This window comes from Podarcis raffonei, chromosome 14, assembly GCF_027172205.1.
Source record: "Podarcis raffonei isolate rPodRaf1 chromosome 14, rPodRaf1.pri, whole genome shotgun sequence".
Lineage (NCBI taxonomy): Eukaryota > Metazoa > Chordata > Lepidosauria > Squamata > Lacertidae > Podarcis > Podarcis raffonei.
The window spans coordinates 31,795,023-31,818,182 of NC_070615.1; the positions used below are offsets into that span (position 1 = coordinate 31,795,023).

The window sequence follows — 23,160 nt, forward strand, 5'->3', positions numbered from 1 at the left end:
AACATGATTTAGAGGAAACTTTACTGTGTTGTGTGTCTGGTAGCAGATTGATTAGAGTCAGGCAGGACAGGACCTAGGACAGTTCCCATTACATGCTCCCACTCTCACTGTAAATTGCTCTGATAAGGGTCTGAACTGAGATGGGTGCAAAAATAGTAAAGCCGTCCTGCCAAGTGTTGACCAAGACCAGCCTACCCTTATCTGCCCAGCTTGGTGCCTTGCACTCCAGCATCACTTGATGGTCTTCAGTTAAATTTCCTCTCCTCTCCTCAGAACTTTACAGGTGAGAGTTCACCTGTGGAGACATGATGAGGCTGTGCATTCTGGTTCCTTGTTTGAGAGGTCTGAACTCACCTCTAATTTTCAGAGGGTTAATCTGGTGCCAAGATTAATTCTTCCTGCAGATTGTTCTTCCTCAGGCTAGCTTGGGGTCCATGCCATCCCTGAGGGAGAGTTGTGCTGTATAGTGGTCACCTCTGTGTCAGAATTGCTCTCTGACACATCTGGAGTTCTGGGCATGACAAATTTCAGATATGTTTGGAAAGGATTGTGGGGGGGGGGGAGAGAAGAGAATACTAAAGGCACTCTTTTTCAGGGACACCCCCCCCTCCAAATAATCTGGTGCAATGTCATAATGGAAGGTTCATTTAAATAAGCATCAAATGCCAAGGCCCAAACAGAATGTAGGATAGCAGTTAGCTTGCTGTGATGCAGCAATAGTTTGGGCATCTTGAAAATTAAGCTGTCTGATTTGAGCAACTGTTCTACTGTAAGCAATATGATGAAACTGCTGGATATTGCAGGGCCTTCCCCTTCCCTTTAGTGTCAGCAGAGTACATGGGCAGATTATTCAAATATGTTTTACTGATGTTGGCCTGTCTGACAGATTTTTGATCACGATGAAATGGATTAATAAATACAACCATGTGAGCTATGAGACCCTTTTCTGTAGTCCTAATTAAATTGGTTTCTTTTTTAGGCTGTGTACATGATGCCCACAGAAGGAGATGACTCATCAAAAAGTGTTCCTTTAGCATTGCAGAGGGTGTTCTATGAGCTTCAGCATAGCGACAAACCAGTAGGAACTAAGAAGCTGACAAAATCCTTTGGGTAAGTGCTGCCAATATATCAGATGGCTCTTCATGGCTGGCCAGTTTCTTAACCAAAGATTCTCAGCCTACTTCTTCTCAGAAGTGGCTTTGACAATCTGTTAAATGAACCAAGACTGAGTATGTTAATTGTGGTGAAGCCGTCTGTTCCTGACAGGCTCTTGCTGAAGGGGATCCTGCCATTGTTTGCATGCCTCAACGGATCCTTTTAGTATAGCAAACCCTTCCATGTGCATTTTGCCCACCATTTTGTCAAGAATCTATGGGGAGGGATCATAGCCCAGTGGTAGAACACTGAAGCCCTCAAGTTCTGCCCTTGGCATCTGCAGTTAAAAGTATCTCAAGAGGTGGTTCATACTCTTTATATGCTGCCCAGTAACAGAAGATCTCTAGCCAACTTAGAGTTTAGGAAAACCATTGTAATTGAGAAGACTCTCTGACTGACACCCTGGAGAGATGCTCCCTGTTGGGGTGGACCAGGCAGGAGTGGGGAACTGGATCTGACTGGCATGCCAGATCCGTGAGCCTCCTCCACACCCAAGGTCAAGTTTATGATAACTGGGTGGGAACACCCACCCACCTGTCAGTCTCCTGATGTCAGGCGATAAACACCTTTTGAAGTTTGAAGTAGATTACTAGGCAGTTACAGCAACCTCCTTTGAAGGTGTGCTCCCAGTACCAGTCAGCACCAGTGTGCCTTCAAAGGGGATTGCCCCATTAGTGCAAAACAGTTTGCATTGAAACCCCTTGCTAAAATGGGTGGTGGTGGTGCAGAATGGGGAGCCCCAGTTTCAATGCATACCTCTTATGGCGCAAGCCTGTTTGGAAGTGCTCTCCCACCAACAGTCAGGTGATTTTTCACAGGGAAATCAGGATCAATTTTTCTTTGAAAGAAAACTTTGTGACAGTTGTGCTAAGCCTTTAAGCCCAAGGGCTGCATTAGCTATTAGGCAATCTCCCCACTGCAGTACTGGGCTTGCTTGAGATATATGCAGATGCACTACACACACACACACACACACACACACACACAAGCACTGAGATGCGAAGAGAGGAAACTGCACCAAGCCCAGTTCTGTAATGAGCAAGATATGGAGTGGCAGGCCATTTGAAATGGTAGGCGTGATCTAGGTCACAGGTTTTCTGCTCATGCTTCATGCACTTACGTGTCCACACATGAAGAGAATGGTTCATTCTGGGATTTCAAAGGTTGCACAGTCTTTTTTAGCTGGGCTTTTTGTTGGTGTACAGCACGAGGTATATTTTTAATAACTTCACAATTGTTTTCCAATGTGGCCATTTTATAAGTGCCTTTTCCCCCACTATTTAATAAAGATGGGAGACGTTAGACAGCTTCATGCAACATGACGTTCAGGAACTATGTCGAGTGGTATGTATTTCCCCTTTTTCTGTTCAAGATTAGCATACAGTTTTGTTGCAGTTATGCATATCATGTCACTCACAGGGTAATCCAGAGGGAGGCTGTTCCACACAAGCCCCACTGAAATGAACTGAAGTTGCAGAATATCTCCTGGTTTGATTAGACTGTGCAAAATTGCTTCTTGCTAGATTGCACCCTAAATCATCTTTTATTTATACTCCAGGTTTAGTTAGAGCCAGTGATCAAATTTAATTTAATTGTTGAAATCTCAGCCCTGGAATTTGTGTAGACATTATTAGTGTCCTGCCCTATATGTGCAGAGTTGTGTTTCCTGCACATAGAGGAGGAATATCTGACGGGGAAAACCTTAACTTTTAGAACTCCTCTAAGTAGGGTCTCTTTATATTTCTGTGTTAAGAAAGTGCCACCCTGAGGCATTCAGGACCTTTAGCTAGAATTAAAACTAAACAAATAATTTTCTGTTAAGAAAGCAGAAGTAGCTTGAAGTGTTGAGAGGGTGATCTGAAAGCACTGTAGTTTGGAGGCAGTAATGGCCTGGATGAGGACCAGTACACTGAAGTTGAAATCCCACTTGGGTAACACTGTGGATTGGTGGTTCCTCCAGTCTTGGAATTAAGTGGATAGCCTGTCTTGGGTGGGATTCTTCTCCCTTTGAAGGGACAGGTTCATAGCTTGGGGGCACTCTTGGCTCTAGATCTGCCTTTGGCTTCAGTGGCGCAGAGACCCTATATTGGGATACAGTTGTTGCTGGCTAGAACAGCTCTGGATGACGGCAGTGAGGTTTACCTAAGGCTACCATTGAAGACTGCTTGTAAGCTGCAGTTAGAGCATAATATGGCTGCCAGAATTTTGACTGGCATAGCCAGCAGGTATCTCATAATACCAATTCTAATTGGTATTTGTTGCCTGTATGCTACAGAGCACAATTCAGTGTGTTTGTATATAAAGATTTAAATGACTTAAAATCCCAAGTACCCGAAGGAACACTTTTCCCTATTGCAACTGTAGCAGAGGCCCAGCCTATCACTGGGTGAAATACAAAGTTCCAAGATGTGGCACCTCAATTACAGAACCCCTACCTTCCATAGTGCCACATATGCCAGTGCTGTTGACCTTTCAGCACCAGTTAAAGTTGTACCCAGAATTTTTAAGGATTTTGTTTTACTCCCAATTAGCTATATCTGAGTTATTAACTCGCTGCTCTGTGAACAAGTCAGTTGGATTTTAATTCATGTTTTAATTGCTATATTTGTATTATTTTTGTATGTCATGGTGTTTTTTGGTCGTGTTGTAACCCGCCCTGGGAGTCATGACCTGATGGATGGATGGAACAGAAATGGAACAAAATAAAATAAATGTTGCAGTGTTGCTGGAACTGAGGGGAGGTGGGCCAGATCTGGATGGGAGATCAATGGGAGCCCCCATGCCCCACCCAGCTTCTTTTAAAGGGTATATAAATTAAATAGATGTGTGTTTCCAATGCAAACTTTCTGCTTTATTTCAGTTGCTTGATAATGTTGAAAATAAAATGAAAGGCACCTGTGTAGAAGGCACTATCCCTAAATTATTCAGGGGGAAAATGGTGGTATGTATTTGGTTTAAAAGCTAACTTTGAGACACTGTTTGTGTGTGCTACTTTTGTTGTTGGTATGCACTGATATCTCTTTACCCTATTTTTGTTCACAGTCTTATATCCAGTGCAAACACGTAGACTATCGTTCTGAACGAATAGAGGATTATTACGACATTCAGCTAAGTATAAAGGGAAAGAAAAGCAGTAAGTATATAGTTTATAAATCCATGTGGTTTAGATAAGCCCCTTTTTCCTGAGATATTCAGTGCCTGCTATATATTGTCTTATTGAGAATCAACCCTAACCCACCCCCCAAAAGCATCAAGTTCAAAGAACCTGAGGGGCATTTCCCTTCCCTCTGGGCTTTGGCTTGGTTGAATCTATTGCCCTACAAGCACCTTTTGTGCTGGTGCACCTAGTCTCTGCTGTGAGGCATGGGACTGGACAGTGGCATCTGGGTAACTTCTAAATGTCTGATTCTCTAGAACTTTTCAACCTGACAAGCATGTTTGCTACACTCATTTTTCCTTGGGGATATGTTGACACCTGAACCAGGTTGTACCAATTCAGTTAATGCAGCCTTTCTCTTGCCCATGTTAATAGTCTCCCCACAAGAGCAGGGTATGAGTCTGCAACCAAGGCTCCTGGCTGAGATTTTTTCCAGTTACTAATGCCTGGATAGGTCTAGCTTCCACTGGCTGATTGTGGCAGATACAGAGTTGAGCAGGGCTGTTCATCCTGGATCTTAATTTTCTTTAACCTGCACTAGTGTCACCGTACAACTAGGGTCTGGGGACTGTGCTGGGTTCTTGAATGTGGTATTTCTCATGGAGCCTCTGTGTATGATTGGTAACACCTCCTTTTTTTATACCCCTTCTCTTTTTCAGTATTTGAGTCCTTCATTGATTATGTTGCCGTGGAACAGCTGGATGGGGATAATAAATACGATGCAGGAGAACATGGTTTGCAGGTATGCTACTCCTCATGGAGGTCTGTGTGATAACAAACGTTTTCAGGATAGTCCTGCATGCTAAGTGTCACGTTGGTAACCTCAGTTCTGTAAGTAAAATTATTGTTTCAGAGGGTGATGTCAATTCCACCGTTAATGCAGATGTTTCTTCCTTTAACATGCAGGAGGCAGAAAAAGGTGTAAAGTTCTTAACGCTGCCACCAGTGTTGCATCTACAGCTCATGAGGTTCATGTATGATCCCCAGACTGACCAGAACATCAAGATAAATGATAGGTAATCAATATTGTGTTGTATTAAAGCCAAAAATTAGATACCTGGAAATGCTAAATCCTTATCAGAATTCTAGCTTGCCACATTTAAAATTTATTCTGAAAAGCCAAAGAACAGCAGCAACACACAGCCCAAGGTAATGATGATTCCAGAACACTGACTTAATTTTGCAGTCTTGTTAATCATTGTTTGTAATCTAATCATTGTGTGTAAAAGGATTTATCTTCAGGAAGCATGGAGATAAATCCTTTTTGCCCAGCATTTTGTCCAAATTCCTGTTGTGTACAACACTTAGACACATGGAAATTAGTGGACATGACTAACTGAGGCCCATGAACGTAAACTGATCTACTTTGAGGAGAACTTAAATCAAGAACAATGCATAAGTACAACACATAGATGTTATATAGTGCACAGTGATATTTGCACTGATGTTATGAAACTACAGGTTTCAGATGGAATATGTCAGCTGCAATTCTGTTCATAGTTACACATACATAGATAGGTCTAGAATGATTTCACGGTTTGGCAGTATAAGAAATCTTGCTGGAGGATGAAAGAGCTAATTTTGGGAGCTGAAGTGTCACCCTCCCGGACCCGGGAGTGTTCCGAGAGAGAGCCTGTTGATGAGGTACTAAAGAGCTTGACAGCTGTCAAATTAGCTGTCAAGACAGAAAAAGAGAACTTTGTTTCTGCTGCTTCTGCTGGTTATATCTGTTACAATTTTTGTTACAATTTGATGAAAACAAGGAAGAACCGATACAAACTAACTGGATTTTTGGATTTGAACTGGAATGAACATTAAGAAACCAAAATCCCTCTAGAGGGGTTTTTGGGACATTACAAGAATGGCTGGAGGAGGGAGAGTTCAGGCTGAATTGGACAGAGTCTTTGTTCTCTTGGGAAAGTTACAAGGCCAAATTGATGTTTTGGCTATAAATGTTACAACTCTGGACTCAACTGTAAACAATATCATGGAACCTGATAAGGATTTGAATCAGGAAGTTTATCCAACTGAACAGAAAGAGAAACTTGACAACATTGAGAACTTGGAGAAGGAGACATATGTTGTCCCTGAAGAAAAGGAAGGAGGAACTGTAATTCTGCAGATGATGAAAGAGGACTTGAGGTTTGACATGATGGCAATGAAGGAAAATAAGAGCTTGATGTGGAAAATCTGGCCTGAATTGGAGATGGAAAAAAGGAGAGATCTCCTTATGTGGAGATCTGAAGACCTAAGGATTACAAATTTGCTTAAGGTGGAGGTTGGAGCCTTGGGGACATTTGGTTTTGAAAGGAGTAAGAAACAAGATTTGGGCCCCACCTTTAAGTATGGAGGACTGGTTGGAAGAAATATGGATCCTGAAGGGCCAGAGCTTTTCCGAGATTTGGTGTTTAATTTTAAGGACTATCAGAAAAACCAGCAGAGAGGAATTGAGAGAGAATTAAGAGCCTCGGATGTGAGGTCTCCAGGCTAATACTAGATTAAAACTGGTGGATATTTGTGGGGGACTGAAACCGGGAAAGGGGGGTGTGGGGCTTGGGAATCCAAAGGGTACATAATTATAATGTGTTTTTACTTTCATTTTGTTTTGGTAATGTGTATGAAATTTGGGAAATTCGTGGAAGGGAACCTGGGTCGACTTTAGAAAGAAGTTTTAAGAATGTGTATTGAGGTACAAGTGTTGATGTTGAAGTTTGGATAAGGTAAAATTGTTTTGTTTTAAGACGGACTAAATTAAAGGAAAATAAGGTTAGCAAAAATAAATTGAGGAAATGAATGAAAGAGAAAAAGTAAAATAATAATATGTTAAATTAAGCATAGAAATAGGTTAAAATTATGGATAAGGATTTGCTGAATTAACAATTTGAATTGGAATATAAGAAAGGGGGGTATGAGGAGGTCAGGGAAATATGTTATTGAAAAATAGATTTTGTGAACTTTATGTGTTTTTAATTTTTTCTGCTTTTTGTTTTTCTTTTTTTTCTTTTTGACTTTTTGTTTTTTTTGTATTGTGTTAAATTCGAAAATCTTAATAAATATATTTTTAAAAAATAAATAGCTAGGTCTAGAATGAGTTGAGGACTCCCAGTGCTGGCACAAGGTGTGTCTTGCCATCTTGTGCCCCTCCATGTTTTATGAAGAGAGATAGCTGAGTGGCAGCATACATGTTTTGCATGCTGAGGGCCCAAAGCTCAATCCTTGGCATTTCTAGGTAGGGCTGGAAAGCTCCTTTGTCTGCAACCTTAAAGAGCTGCTGCAAGTCACTATATACCAGGGTTGGGGAACCTGTGAGCCTCCAAATGTTGCTTGACTCCCAGCTCACATCATCCCTGGTCATTAGTCATGCTAGCTACAGGGAATTGGAATCCAACCTCATCTGGAGGGCCACAGCTTAGACACCCCCCCCCCAATATGTAATAGTGAACTTGATGGACTTGCTTGTTTTGGTATAAAGCATCTTCCTACACCTGTCTTTCTCACCTTTGTCAAATGGGGTAAAGATATTCAGCTTCACTCTGCATGTCTTCTACAGGCTGCTGCTTTAGCTGTTGCAACGCTAGCAGAAGCTAATACAGTAACAGCTAAAGGTTGGGACGGGGCAGAAATCAACACAAATGGACACGGAATTAGAGCCACTGTGGGGAAACATCCCTGCAGCATTATGTCTATGCATTTTTGCAACGCTGAATAAAAAGTCATTCATCTGCTCTTGGTTCTCCACTCCATCTTTGCATGCAGTTATTGGAAACAAGAGTCTAGTCTCAGAACCTACGAAACTACTCCTTGAACCATGACCTTTGGCAGCACCCCATAGGATTCTTCCTTTGATTGCAGAAAGTTTTGTGCCAGTGAAATGTAGCACCTATGAGCCTAGTCAGTGCAATTGATGTCAGAGATGATGTACTTACAATTTTTCAACCTTTTCTTGTTCCAAGAGTTGTTTGTCAGCATTCATTCACAAAAATAGTTCTTTTTAAAAATAAAAAAATAGCCACATGTAACACACTCTTTTTTTCCCCAAAAATGAAAAACAGGTTTGAGTTTCCAGATCAGCTGCCTCTTGATGAATTTTTGCAAAAAACAGACCCTAAGGATGCTGCAAACTACATACTTCATGCAGTGCTAGTTCACAGTGGAGATAACCATGGTGGACATTATGTCGTTTACTTGAACCCTAAAGGGGATGGAAAAGTAAGTAATGGAAAAACAGTCAACCTTTTAAGTATAGCTCCATGAAGATATTGTAGTATCCTTTTAAAAGCCTGCTGAAAATCCTTTAATAAAGCAACTTTGAAACCTTAGCTTAAGGTTTTTGTTACAATATAGGCTTCTAAGAAGGAGAGCCTACTCCAGAGAAAATGTACAGGCCAAGTTCCACAAATACATGGCATGGTTGGCTCACCTTTACTTCTGCTGGTGGCCCCTCCTGCCTCATAGCGTGTTACTCTGGAGGGCCCCTTATCTTTGGGCAGGGAAGTTGCGCTGTCAAAGACAGTGGGAAGCTGCAAAATCTCTGTGTATGCCTGAGCATTTTGCTTCCACACTTACCTCTCTCCAGAAAATACTGCTTACTGCGTTTTGTATTCTGGTACGGCCTATGACTAATATAGAAATAAGATTGGTCTGGAGCTTTAGGGCAGGAATGGGGAACCTATTTCTCTCCAGATACAACTGGACTCAAACTCCCATCATCCCTGATAACTGAATAGGAGTTGGAGTCCAACAACACCTGGAGCCACAAGTTCCCCCATTTCCTCTTTAAGATAACTAACTGCACATTGGTAGCATTTGATTGCAGTAAGCTGAGAGGAGGACCAGGGTTATGCTTGTTGCAATATGAAGTTAATCTTGAAGGCATATTTATGTACCAGCAAGTCAGCTAAAGGAAGCCCAGCCTAGCATTTTTTAGACTTCATATCACCCACCTGCTGTGTATCAGCTAAAGAACCACAGTGAAAGAAACGCTACTTAAATTTGTGTTTTTAGAATCTCAAGTTATATTTCTCTTCTGCTTCATTAAATTCAACTTAAAGCTATGCTTCTGGGGGTGATTTGGGGGAAATTGCAGCTTAGTGCTTTGGAGAAAACAATGATGGCTTTTGATGTAAGATGGCACATTAACTTATATTTCTCATTTAAAGAAAACTTTAACTGTTTTGGTTTTCCATTTGACCAGTTCTGTGAGGTATGCCACATTTGCCATTTTAAAAGTGGGAAACTTGAGCTAGGAAGGAGACTTTACTGTCCGACAGAAGCAAGGCCAGCTCTCTTGACTGGACCACATCACATATAAGCTGATTTCTCTTAATTAAGATTTAAGGTTGACTGAGGTTTCATGAAAGTTTTGTAATTTAAATGACTATTTGAATAGTTCATTTTTTGTACTGTCAGTTTTTTATATTGCATCCAAATCAATATCATGTTCTTCCAAGAAGATAGATATGCAATTTTTAAAGACATTTTAGGTTAAATTATACATATGATGCTTAACTCTGTCAAATCTTGTTTGTTTGTTTGTTTGTTTTCCTTTACAGTGGTGTAAATTTGATGATGACGTTGTATCTAGATGTACAAAAGAAGAAGCAATTGAGCATAACTATGGAGGCCACGATGATGACCTATCTGTACGGCACTGTACCAATGCGTATATGTTGGTTTATATCAGGGAGTCAAAATTAAGTACGTATCTTTTCTTCAGTTCTGGGTAGCACTAGGGATCATCTTTCAAAACATACAGCAGGCATTCACAATGAAACTCCCAAGTCTGTATGCATGCAAACCAGTGGGGTGCAGGAAGGATAATGTTTGCATGAATATTACATATCAAAAAATCAGGGTTTTCATCGTGCTTGCTGCTTTTGTTTGGATGACAGTATTTGAAAAGGCGCAATAATTGTCACACTTCATATGTTCTAGGTGAGGTTTTGCAAGCAGTCACTGATCATGATATTCCTCAGCAACTAGTAGAACGGCTGCAAGAAGAAAAAAGAATAGAGGCTCAAAAGAGAAAGGAGAGGCAAGAAGCCCACCTCTACATGCAAGTACAGGTAAGCTACATGCAAATACAGGATCCTTTGCCTGGAAATACATACCAGTTCATTTTGCATTATTTGTTGATAATGTTCACATTTGTATCCCACTGTATATGGATGTGAGTTAGGTTAGTCTGAACGAGAGAAGCCCAAGGTCAGCTTCATGGTGTTTAACCTTGGAGCTCTCCAGTCAAAGTCCAGCACTCAGCTACCTGGTGTCTTGTGCTGATAACCACCTAGAATCCTATTTTGGCATTAAGTGCTTTATAATTAATAAGAAACTGTGTCCAACTAAGTTATACTCAAAGAGTAGAACCATTGAAATGAATGAACCTTAGTTAGTATTGTCCATTAATTTCAGTGGCTACGCTCTGAGTAGGACTAGCAATGAATGCCACCTTCTGCTCCAAACTGACCAGTGTTGTTGGGTTTAAATTGTGGCATGGCCAAGAACTTACCCTGTTTTGTGTACTTGCCATTTACAATGACTAATTGTACATGGCACTCTTTTTCCAAGTTCCCCAAACAATGTGTATAGGTTCCCTCTCAATTCCTTGTGATAATTTTTATTAATATAAGTTAACATTATTACTCCATCTTACGCATGTGGAGCTGCAGCTGAAAGAGAATGACTTGCCTATAAGAGCTTAGATGTCAGCCAGGGACCTCTAGGTCACAGTTCATGCGTCGAACCACAGTAGTACCCCAGTTTTCACTGCAGATGTTTGTACACTAGCTTGCATTGCTGCAACTATAGGATGTCTGAAAATTTCAACAGAACTGCCTTGGCAGGGAATCCTTATGTTTGCTACAAGAAATAACCACTTTGTGGGCTGGCCTTCACTGCATACATCCATAGGATTCTTAGACTGAGCAGTATAGGAGCCCCTTGCTTGAGCCTTCTGTACCAAGCAGGTCATTGAAAGCACATGAGCACAGCTGTGATGCTGGAACCCAAACTGGGTATTAATGTTGGCACAGTGAAACCTGGTCCTTTTGTGCCACTGCTCGGATCCTCACACTGGGATTTACATGGGTTGGGGGCATGCCATGATCCTATAAGTCAGGTGTGGAGAAACTTTGGCCCTCCAAATGTTCAACTCTGTAACTCCCATCAGCCTCAGGAAGGGATGATAGGACTTGTAGCTGAGCTACATCTGGAGGGCCAAAAGGTTCCTCAACCCTGTGGTGTGGTAAGGCCTAAAGGAAAAGAGGCTAAGCTTCAATTGTGAACTGCTGCAATTGCTTGGTGATTTCAATAACAAATCATGCTTTGTAATTTCAGATAGTAACAGAGGACCAGTTCTGTGGCCATCAAGGCAACGACATGTATGATGAAGAAAAAGTGAAATACACTGTGTTCAAAGTGCTGAAAAATTCAACACTAGCAGAATTCGTTCAAAACTTGTCTCAAACAATGGTGAGCTTTCTGTGAGAGATCTTATCCAATCAGTTGTGTTACCTTTTATGGAACATTTGTAATTCTGTAATGACTGACCTCTTTCTAAATGTCACCCCCCACCATCACCTTTGTAGGGCTTTCCACAAGATCAAATACGGTTGTGGCCTATGCAAGCCCGAAGTAATGGGACAAAAAGGCCAGCCATGTTAGACAACGAAGCTGATGGCAATAAAACTGTGAGTGTGCCGTGGTAGAGGGAATATTAATTCTAAATTTTGTTGTAGCACTTATGCATTGAGCAGTAAAACATGCACCAGTGAAATAAGAGATTCTTTTTCTTAATGTAGCGCTTTAGATTAGGGCATCCATCTTGTGTATGCTTAATCACAATTGTTCATTGCACATGTCAGTGAAGTCCTGGTTGAATGTTTAATTCTTTTGTAACTCAGGTCCTCCAGAAAGTTAATAATCATTTTATAGCCTCTGGATAATAGGGCAGCGTTTCCAGAACTTCAGTAGAAGTGGGATGTAAGGAATTGTCTCATCTGGAGGTTGGCAAGATTGCTGTTCAGATGCCAGAAAGGCATGGCTTGTTTTGAAATGTTAGAACACCTATTCTTGCCTCAGTGCATTCCGATATAGGGGAGAGGGTAGAGGTGGATATGCAGCAGGATCTAAACAGAGCCAAAACATGGATCTCATTGTAGAGATGTACTTCACTAGGAAAATGCTTTATCACTGCCCCTTTAGATGGATGTAGTGAATGGCGACAACTTCTATAGCTTTAAAAGGGGATTAGATAACTTCACAGATTAAAAGTTACTAGCCACATTGACTGTGTTCTATCTCCACTGCGGGAGGCAATATGCCTGTGAATACAGGCAGGGCCTCCCCACTTGTGTGTGATCAGCACACACACTACCGCTGACAGACGCACCATCTTTAATGCCAAAAAGAGGCAGGGGCAGAACAGGGGAATCCCTACTCATGCACGTCCAGATATAGAACCTCTGCATAAATGGGGATTCCCCTGTACCAGTTGCTCGGAATGTTAGTTGGAAGAGAGTTGTGGCATGAGAAGGGGTGTGTGATTGCGCACTTCCCATAGGTATCTGTTTGGCCACTGTGAGACCAAGGTGGTAGACTAGATGGGCCATTGGCCTGATCCAGCAGCCAGGCTCTTGTTATGTTCTGTCACATCTCTATATTTCAGGGCACCTTGATCAATGACTCCAGCAACCTATATGTCCAAAAGAGATTATTATTTTCTCTTAAGCAGCTGTGGGGCTGATGTAGGCATGTTTGTTGTTTGTCATCTTTTTATCTCGCCCCTCCTCTAAGTAACCCACAGCAGTATTTCACACTTTCAAACAACCTGATGCCTCCATAACAAATATATACTGAAGAAAGCCTTTCTTCACAGTGTGACCTCTTCCCCTCCCCCACCCCAATCTGGTGTCTTTCCTTAACTTCACAGATGATTGAGCTCAGTGACAATGAAAATCCATGGACAATATTCCTAGAAACTGTAGATCCAGAAATGGCTGCTACAGGAGCAACATTACCCAAGTTTGACAAAGACCGTAAGCATACATTTAAGATGTTGACCTGATTCCTAAGATCCTTGTGGCTACCTTCCCATATATCCAAGTTATTTTTTGTGTATTTGTTATCACCGATAAAATCACTCCCCTCTCCCCGCAAAATAGCAGTTCCCTATACCACATGGCAAGCCTCTTTTAAACCTGAGGGAAGTTTCGCATGTAGTGTCCATTATGCTCTGGGAATCTTCCATTCAAGGCGAAGAAGTCAAAAATTCCACTAGGTATATCCAAGCCATTTGGATCCCAGCCATTGGAATGTACAGAAGCTTATGACTTTTGTATCCATTTTGCTTGGAAGTGGAGTGTACAAGTTTTCAGGTGACACAAAGTTGTTCTGAGAGTGAATAAATAGCTGTCACTTTGAAATTACAGCACAGACTGCAAATTTGCATTTTAGAAATCCCTTTAGGTAGATAAGAGCCTGATAATAAAAACTCTTTAATACCTAGGATAGTGTTCAATGAAGTAGTTCTATTATCTCAAGGACTTCTGGCTGTGCAACAGAACTGCCCATCCTCCCAACCCTCTCATCATCCTGTGCCTCTTTCTAAATCTGTTTTGTGGTTCTCCCCAACCCTCCAGAACAGATTTGGTAGGGCATGGAGAAAAGAAAAGGAAGAGTTCTGTTGCACTAAGGCAAGGATGTGGAGCCTTTTTTTCAGTCTGAGGACCACATTCCCTTCTGGACAACCTTCTGAGGGCCATGGTTGGCATGTGTCTGTTTCTGGAGACAACGGAGGAGTGCACCTTTGGGGGGTGAAGTCAAACTGTTGGAAGGTTACAGCGCCTGCTGTGGCTGTAGACACTGATATGGGAGAGACATGTTTTGTTGCAGCTGGGCCATGTGAAGGTGTCCGGTTGTGCTGCTGCAGAAGTACCATGGCGTTTCTTCTCTCTGCTCTCCTCCTAGTGGTCATTCCTCCTGTGGTCACTGGTACGGATGCACGAACTGTCTGTCTGTCTCCAGGCACTGTCCGCAGTCATCTCCAAGGGATTCCCACACGGCAGGGTAGATATTGCCAGCCTTCATGTCATATTTGCAGACGTCTTTGTAACGCAGAATTGGTCTGCCAGTGGGCCTGGTGCACCTGGGTGGAAGAGTGAATGTAAATTTTACCTTTGTGTACAGTAGGTTCATTTCTGCAGGTACACACCCCTATCGTCCATTCAGAGAAAAATGGTATTATCAGAGTTTAAGGACTCATTCCAACTGGGCAAACCATTTTGGCTGAAAAGCAAGACCAGTGAGGGGTGGGGCCTGAAGGACCATATTTGGCCCTTGGGCTAGAGGTTGTCCACCCCTGTGCTAATGGAACTACTTCATTGGATAACGAAGTATCCATACCATTTCCCCTCTTCTTGATTTAAATAAAGTGTTCCTTAACCTGCACAAAAGTAACTTGTCCTCAATTGGAGGCTTTCTTCTGCTACAAACTTTTGTTTCTCAAATTGTAGATGATGTAATGCTGTTCCTGAAGATGTATGATCCAAAGACACGGAGTTTGAATTATTGTGGACATATCTACACACCTATATCCTGCAAAATACGTAAGTACGCAAGGTTATAGTTGAAAAATGTTGTAGAACTACATATGTTAGTGCTACAGCCTACCTGAACTCAGCTGGTTGAGTAGCTTCATCATTTTATCTTTGTTGTGTTATAAACTTGAAGATGGGATGTTTAAAAAGCAGGAGGTTGTAAGAGATGTCTGTCCCCTCCCAAATTTGGAGTAGTAAATGGTAAATACTCTTTCTTTTCTTTTCCTTAAAGGTGACTTGCTGCCGGTTATGTGTGAAAGAGCAGGATTTCCCCAAGAATCTAATCTTATCCTCTATGAGGTTTGGATCACTTACTATTCCTTAAGCTAGGTCACAATGTTATGGTTGTTCGTTTAGAAACTTTTGCTGAAGTACTGCATATCATTACAACAAAGGAGTCTCAAAATTCCTTGATTGCAAGATAGACACAATGCAACCTGAACTAAGGAATTTTTTGAAAAATCGAATTTCTGTAAAATTACTTTCTTTAAAATGAAAAGCTTACGAAATTGTTCTCTGGTGTCAATAATGTGATTATACCCCCCCCCCTTAAAATATACCATTTGAAACATAAATTTCACCCAGCTTAAAAATACTTTGTGGAATCCAGTGTTGCTCTATTATAAACACCATTAGGTGAATGTGCTGCTCAGAGTAGACCCATTGAAATTAATGAACCTTCCTGGTTTGCTTCTTCTCTTGTGTAAAAGGGCTGTGTGTAATCAAAATGATGCTTCATGTTTTGGCTTATGAAGCTGAGATGTCATTGTCTGCACTTTGTCTTTGGAGTGTTTGGTGTGTGTACTATTGATACCTCTCCTTGTGGCTGCTGTCACAGTGCACTGTGTATGTATGAATGGAAACAACACAACATTTTAAAGTTTGGATAGGAAGGAAATTTGTTCCTCCTTGATGATAACTGTCTTGTGATATCTCTTTCCTTTCTGCCTCAGGAAGTTAAGCCGAATTTAACGGAGAGAATTCAGGACTATGATGTTTCCCTTGACAAAGCTCTTGATGAACTCATGGATGGTGACATCATTGTGTTTCAAAAGTAGGTTATCACTGAGGCTTACTACAATCATTCACCACACAAGCTTTGCAGTACTTTTTTTTTTTATTAATAGAATTGGTATAGAAGTCTGCTTGATAGCTTGAACCAGTGGTCAGGAACTACCAACCCCTCCTTGTCCCTGCACCCACCTGTCCTAGATAGGCTAAAGTGGAGAAATCTCCCAGGCAAATTTGATTATTGTTGTGTTCAGGGCAGGGGAGCGTGGCTTTGGCGGGTTTGGGGGCAGCTGGAAGAAAGATGGAAGAGAATAAAGTGGGGAGAGAAACAGGTAGCAAAAAAGGAAAATATGTGGCTCACCATCAGCTCCAGTACTACTCACTGCTGATTCTGGCCTCACTCACCCTGGTTTGTGGAATGCAATCCTTGACATAAGGTTCCCAATGCTGGTTTGAACCTATAAAGACTGTTTAGATTATGTAATTTTCACCATAAATGGTTGATTTGGAGGGATCAATGTGTCAGCCCCCTGTTTCCTAGAGAAATAGGCTCATATATGTTCATATAGATCAGTGGTTCCCAAAGTGGGCAGTTCTTTCCCCAGGCAGGCAGTGGGATTACCTGAGGGGGGCACTAAGAGTCATGGGGGGCAGCAGGGGTGTTGAAGTTGGGCCCCTCCAAGTGTGTGGATTGATTTTATGACTGACCAGTCTAGAGCCTAGAGCAAACAGCTTCCTTGCTTCATGTTTAAACCTGCTGCTCTTAATCACTTTCAAAATGATTTCCTTTGGTCATGTTTGTTTGTTTGTTTGTTTGTTTGTTTGTTTGCATTTATTATTCTGAGTTGTCACAAGTCACAAGATGGCCAATTATTGGTAATAACTATTGATATTCCTATAAATTAGTTACAGTAGGTGGAGGTTTGGTAAGAGGTTATATATAAATATTTTAAGCTAATTTTCTTCACACTTATGTTTTCATTAGTAAGAATGTGTAAAGATGCTTTTCATGCAATATCATCTCTGGATCAAGTTCATAAATTTTGTTGAATTAATTAAACTAAATCGTTTCAAACTGGATTTTTAATAAATGTGCAATTCATTGTTACGGGTTTGAATTTTATTGTGTTATTATCTTCCTTAGTGTGTTGTGCAAACAGCTATTCTGAATAATGCTTTTTTATAGGCTAAGGGACACTGGGGATAAGTTTCCTGAACCCCCAGGCAGGGCTGGGGAATGGCCCAAAAAGTTTGGGAACCACTGGTCTAGACCTGTCTGTGCTTTGTTTAGAAACTCCCTTTATGCAGCACAGATCTATTCAGCTGCTTTGGATTATTTCTGAAGGCCGTGCAAAAAGCTTCAAGGCTTTAAAAACAACCTTTGTGTAGTTAAACCAGCTGCAATCTTTTCTGTTAACAGGGATGACCCTGAGAACGATAGCAGTGAGCTACCAACAGCAAAAGAGTACTTCAGAGACCTTTACCACCGAGTTGATGTCATCTTCTGTGACAAGACCATCCCCAATGATCCCGGTTTTGTTGTCACATTATCCAACAGAATGAATTATTTTCAGGTACAGTAAGCCCTCAACTTACACAGGGGTTATCTTTGGGGAACTTGCCTAAAGCTAAAACCGTGTATAGTCAAAAAACATTGGGTTCCCTAGTGGGTGGGATTGCCAAAGCCTTTTTTCCTGGACGCCTGTCTCCTTTCTGCCTCTTTTCTGCCACACACACACACACACACTTTTTTTTTTTTGCCGAGCTCATAAAGCTGAATGTATGTAAGTGAAATGTGCGTAAGTTGCGGGTATACTGTATTAAATATACTCCCTTACATTTCCATCAATGAAATTAGGTGCAAAACCATCAGATTGGCGAACGTCTTTGAAAATAATGCCCCTTTATTCCAGATTGTAGTAGTCACATAAAATATTTCTGGAATGAGACATATGAAACTTGCCTTAAACCAGGCCAGACGGTTGCTTCATTTAGCTCAGTGTACTGTACCTGGTGGGGTATTCTGACAGTGCACCAACCTTCTCCAACTTGACATGTTATAGTCACCTCTTCCGCTTTGTTCTCTCCTGCACGTGTACTGTAACTTTGTTCTTCCTTAAAATTAAAGCAAACCATGAGCCCCTTCATGTACTAAAAGGGCTCCAATGCTCATTAGCAGCAAGTATCTTTCAGACAAAAGTGAGAAAACCTAAGCATTGTGGACTGTTCCCAGTGCAATCTCAAATTCACTGTCTTACCTTTACCAAATACTGGGCTTCTTTCTATTCTGATTTTTTAAAACATTTATTTTCCTAGGTTGCAAAGACAGTCGCCCAAAGGCTGAATACAGACCCTATGCTACTACAGTTTTTCAAGTCCCAAGGGTAAGAAGCAATCATCTGAATTAATATTTCAGCTGTAGTGCCTTTTATGCAGTTTTAGCACAGTACAGTGGTACCTCTGGGTATGAACGGGATCTGTTCTGGAGCCCCGTTCGCATCCTGAAGTAAACGTAACATGCGTCTGCGCATGCACGGGTTGCATTTCACTGCTTCCGCGCATGCACATGATGTCATTATTTGAGCATCTGTGCATGCGTGAGGGGTGAATCCCGGAAATAACGTGCTCCGTTACTTCCGGGTCGCCGTGGAGCGCAACCTGAAAATACTTAACTTGAAACTACTTCAACCCGAGGTATGACTGTAGTAGTCTTTGGGGTAAGTTGCTAATGCCCTAAATCTAAGTTATAGTTCCTGTGGTAGATGTGCCTGCTGATTACAAACATTTACACATGAGAACCCAGGTCCTAAGCATTGTCAGTGCTAGGTCTGAGAGAATTGGAGAGGTCTTAAGTCTAGGCACAGGGAACTAACTTGTGGCAGGGAATCCAATGGGATTGAAAAGCAGGCTAAAATTAACTACCTCAGGATAAATAGAGTCAAAAAGGTAACATCTGCATAACTGCTTCTGCACCGTTCCTTAGAGCAGTGTTTCCCAACTGGGGGTCCCCAGGATATTCAAAGGGGGGCACAGGTGAAAATTACGTAAATGGGGGGGCCACAGAGGGAAGTGAGAAGACAAGGGGGCGGGAATCATTTTCTAAATTAAAAAATCCTGATTGGCTGGCTATCTGCTTGGCCAATCACAAGCAGGTAAGGGGGCAACCCACTAGAGGGCAGTCTAGCACTTCTTTTTGCCACATGCATTTTCTTGGAGCTGTCCTGGTTTGTATCCAGTGTAAGAGGGCGATCGCTGAAGCTCCCGTTTTTGACCACTGCTTGTAGCTGCCTCCAGTGCTGTGCTAGTTGGCAGCCTGGGCGTGACTCCACAAGGCTCAGTCCACCCCGGTGCCTAGCAGATCAGGGCCTTTGGATGCTGCCAAGGGGTGCAGGGCCTGTCGGCAGCATCTGCCTGGCTCTACAAGGCGGGGGGTGAAATCCACCCCAGCGCCTAGCCAAGCAGGGTCGTTTGATACTGCTGACTTGTATCTAGTAAATAACTAAGTGCCTACTCAGAAGAAGGGGACGCCGGTGGCGCTGTGGGTTAAACCACAGAGCCTAGGACTTGCTGATCAGAAGGTCGACGGTTCAAATCCCCGCGATGGGGTGAGCTCCCATTGCTCGGTCCCTGCTCCTGCCAACCTAGCAGTTCGAAAGCACGTCAAAGTGCAAGTAGATAAATAGGTACCACTCCGGTGGGAAGGTAAACGGCGTTTCCGTGTGCTGCTCTGGTTCGCCAGAAGCAGCTTAGTCATGCTGGCCACATGACCCAGAAGCTGTACACCGGCTCCCTCGGCCAATAAAGCGAGATGAGCGCCGCAACCCCAGAGTCGGACACGATTGGACCTAATGGTCAGGGTTCCCTTTTTACTCAGAAGAAAGCTGCACTGCGTTCAGTGGGCCTTACTCCCAGGTAAAGGAGTCAGGGCTCCTCCAGATGACAAGATCATTTTGCACTAGGTCAGTGAGGACCACTTGCTTTTTAAAATTTTCCCATATATACAGAAATCCCTGTGCACCTTTTGCAGACCCCCCAAGTTTCTCTATTTTCAGTCCCTTTCCGGTATGATGGTGGTGGTGGAGCTCAGGAAGGAAAAAAGTTCGGAACAGGGCCATGGTTGAGAAAAGTTTGGGAAACACTGCCCTAGAGTAACCTGGTTCTGTGCCCTCTCCCTCAAATCTCCAATCTTTTGTCATATATAGAAAGAACATAATGAGAGGGAACCTTGCACAGACTAAAAGCTTGGAACAAAGCACAGTATCACAATTGCATCAATTAAAACACAAGACAGTGATGCAGCTTTTGACTCTTTCTCAAGTTTTGTAGTCAATATGACTCTCAAGTTTTATAGTCAATATGGTAAAAGTTATAGCAGCAGCACTGACAGTAATATGTCAATCTTAAGATGATGGTCCAAGAAACTCTCTGCAGATGAATATGGGCCTGCCTAAGCCCTTCGTTTCTCATTGGAAGCCCTCTTCTGGGCCTTATGGCTATCTAAAGTTTAGTGGATAGTGACTGGGGGTAGGGTAGGGGTTTTCTCAATTGTGTTGCCCAACTGTACAGATTGTGAGCACTGAACTAACTTTGTGTTTCAAAAATCTTCTTTCCTGGCTTTCTTGTTCAGTTATAGAGATGGCCCAGGTAACCCTCTTAGACATAATTATGATGGAACTTTAAGAGATCTCCTGCAGTTCTTCAAGCCTAGACAGCCCAAGAAACTTTACTATCAGCAGGTAGGAGACTTTCTTGTCCATATATGGAGGAAGATTCTTTGGTTCATCTGCATAATGACAACACTTCTTTCCCCCCTCTCTCCTCCCTAGCTTAAAATGAAAATCACAGACTTTGAAAACAGGAGAAGTTTTAAGTGCATATGGTTAAACAGCCAGTTTAGAGAAGAGGTAAGTTGTTTTTCCTTGAAAATATCGAACCTAGCCTTCCATCAAAGAAATAGGATTGGAGGATTAGTTTAAATGCATTCGCAGATTAAAATTTGCCCCACAATTGTTTCCTGTGAGGCAGTGATTGCAAAATATTGGTTAGTTACAAAATTCAAATTCTGACATCCGTTTTTCTCATAATGCAAAAATACAATGCCTTGATATTTCCAAAACTGAGAATGAGTTTTTTCTGTCTAAAGTATTGGTCTTTCATGTCATTACTCAGTGCCATAAAATTGTGGTTTCCCTGTGTGAACTTCTACCTGAGTAATTGCACAACAGGGTTCCAATTTGTCCAATTATGTGTCACATAAAGGGTGTAATTAATAGACAAGCTGTACGTGTTTTGGAGGGAAGTTGCCTATGTTGCAAGCCCCATGTTGAAAGTCATGGAAACAGATGTGCTCATTCATTTTGGTTCAGGGGAGTCCCTGGGCAGGTCTTGACCCTTGCCTGTAGCAACAAGAACTTTTTATATTTTATGCTTCATTTCCTCGTGTTTCCCATAGCATTTTATTTCTTGACTGATTCCCTTCTCTCTCCCCGCCCCTTTATTGTTTGTTTAGGAAATAACACTATATCCAGACAAGCATGGGTGTGTACGGGACTTATTAGACGAATGTAAAAAAGCTGTAGAACTTGCTGAGAGAGGTTCAGGGAAATTAAGGCAAGTACTTGTTCATTTACTTTCATATCAGTTCTTGAGAGGGCTGTGTGGGTAGCCCTTATTGCATGTCACTCTCATGAAGGTATTCCATAAAGAAGCTACACTTCTCAGCCTGCTCCAAGCAGATCACTGCACTAGTCCTGCCCTGGACACCAGTTCCCTGCTTGTGCATATAGGGAGTTCTTTGGACGAGGGGAGGGCAGGAACAGCACAGGGTTGCAATGTATGGGCTGGGTGAGAAGGCCAGCCATAATCCCTGAGAGCCAGTGTGGTGTAGTGGTTAAGAGCGGTAGTCTCACAATCTGGGGAACCGGGTTCACGTCTCCACTCCTCCACATGCAGCTGCTGGGTGACCTTGGGCCAGTCACACTTCTCTGAAGTCTCAGCCCCACTCACCTCACAGAGTGTTTGTTGTGGGGGAGGAAGGAGAAGAAGAATGTTAGCCGCTTGGAGACTCCTTAGGGTAGTGATAAAGCGGGATATCAAATCCAAACTCCTCTTCTTCTTTTCCCTTTGCGACTGCTGTACATGTAAGTAAGGCTGATGTGTGTACCTCAGTGCTTTTTTCAGGAGGGGGGGATGCAGGGGTACGCATACCGCTAAACATTTTGTGAATCGCAAGTTTGGCCTCATTGAGGGACTTTATTTCAATATGAGTAGGGAAATGAGACCACTCTTAAACATTTTTTTAAAGAAAAAAAGCACTGGTATACCTAAACATCTTTGTTTTGTTGTAAACCTGGAATGTTTTCCCATATTCTTGAATGAATTCTTCCACAGTTCACCTAATAACATTCCAAATGTCAAATAAAGTATCTCCAGCATCAGACATTAACCAAAACTCCCTAAAGAAGTGGGAAACTTTTGGTTCTCCATGTGTTGTTGGACTACAACTTCCATCGGTCTTGAGACCAAAGCTGGCAGGGGTTGATGGGAGATGTTGTTTAGCAACATCTGGAGGGCCAAAGAATTAGCTCAGCTGAACTCGATGTTTACTCCACTTAAGACATTGGGTACCATGTGCTGGGAACTGCTTTTGCACAAGCCCAGTCAGTGCAAAAGGAAATTTGCCCCATGACACTGTTGGTTTATATAGACCATTAACCCTAATACTTAGTGTTCTTACGTAATCTATTTCTCTTCCTTTGTTAAGGCTGCTAGAAATTGTAAGTTACAAAATAATTGGTGTCCATCAGGAAGATGAATTGTTAGAGTGTTTATCACCAGCAACAAGTCGAACGTTTCGAATAGAGGTCAGTGTGGTGTGGTGTGAAATGTGAATATTTGAACTGTCATAGTTAATAGCTCAAACTTTCAGTTATTGAGGCCACTGGCAGACATAATGTGTCTAGAGCAGGATTCTAGGTTAGTTTAGTTAACTTTGTCCATTTTTAAATTTCTGCTCCATTTTCTCGCTCTCTGTATGTGTTTTAATTTTTTTTTTTAATTTTAGCTGTGTTTTGTGCCCAATTTCATTATGTAAACACCATGTTTGGTTAAGCAATTTATAAATCTTTCTAAATAAAAAATCAAATATATAAAATAGCAACAATGGATAGTGGCCATTCTACCTCATTAGCATTTGCAGCAACCTTCCCCAACTAAGTTCTAGGTGGGTGGGGCTTACTTCTT

General features: G+C 42.0%; 1 protein-coding gene across 7 annotated transcripts in view; it reads left to right on the forward strand.

Moving 5' to 3' along the window:
- The window catches only part of USP7 (ubiquitin specific peptidase 7), a 92,748-nt gene that overhangs the window by 64,725 nt on the left and 4,863 nt on the right, over positions 1-23,160 (forward strand). For 5 of the 7 annotated variants that reach the window (XM_053363982.1, XM_053363984.1, XM_053363980.1 and 2 more), the window contains 22 exons: positions 980-1,110; positions 2,445-2,499; positions 4,016-4,096; positions 4,198-4,288; positions 4,972-5,054; positions 5,219-5,328; positions 8,365-8,521; positions 9,865-10,009; positions 10,247-10,377; positions 11,648-11,782; positions 11,899-12,000; positions 13,242-13,347; positions 14,279-14,377; positions 14,824-14,916; positions 15,140-15,207; positions 15,861-15,961; positions 17,339-17,492; positions 18,235-18,302; positions 20,546-20,654; positions 20,745-20,822; positions 21,428-21,528; positions 22,682-22,781. In XM_053363982.1, coding sequence (XP_053219957.1) covers positions 980-1,110; positions 2,445-2,499; positions 4,016-4,096; positions 4,198-4,288; positions 4,972-5,054; positions 5,219-5,328; positions 8,365-8,521; positions 9,865-10,009; positions 10,247-10,377; positions 11,648-11,782; positions 11,899-12,000; positions 13,242-13,347; positions 14,279-14,377; positions 14,824-14,916; positions 15,140-15,207; positions 15,861-15,961; positions 17,339-17,492; positions 18,235-18,302; positions 20,546-20,654; positions 20,745-20,822; positions 21,428-21,528; positions 22,682-22,781 — 2,298 coding nt within the window. The remainder of the gene's footprint in view (positions 1-979; positions 1,111-2,444; positions 2,500-4,015; positions 4,097-4,197; positions 4,289-4,971; positions 5,055-5,218; positions 5,329-8,364; positions 8,522-9,864; positions 10,010-10,246; positions 10,378-11,647; positions 11,783-11,898; positions 12,001-13,241; positions 13,348-14,278; positions 14,378-14,823; positions 14,917-15,139; positions 15,208-15,860; positions 15,962-17,338; positions 17,493-18,234; positions 18,303-20,545; positions 20,655-20,744; positions 20,823-21,427; positions 21,529-22,681; positions 22,782-23,160) is intronic. The other 2 variants (XM_053363981.1, XM_053363986.1) reach the window with 2 other exon arrangements.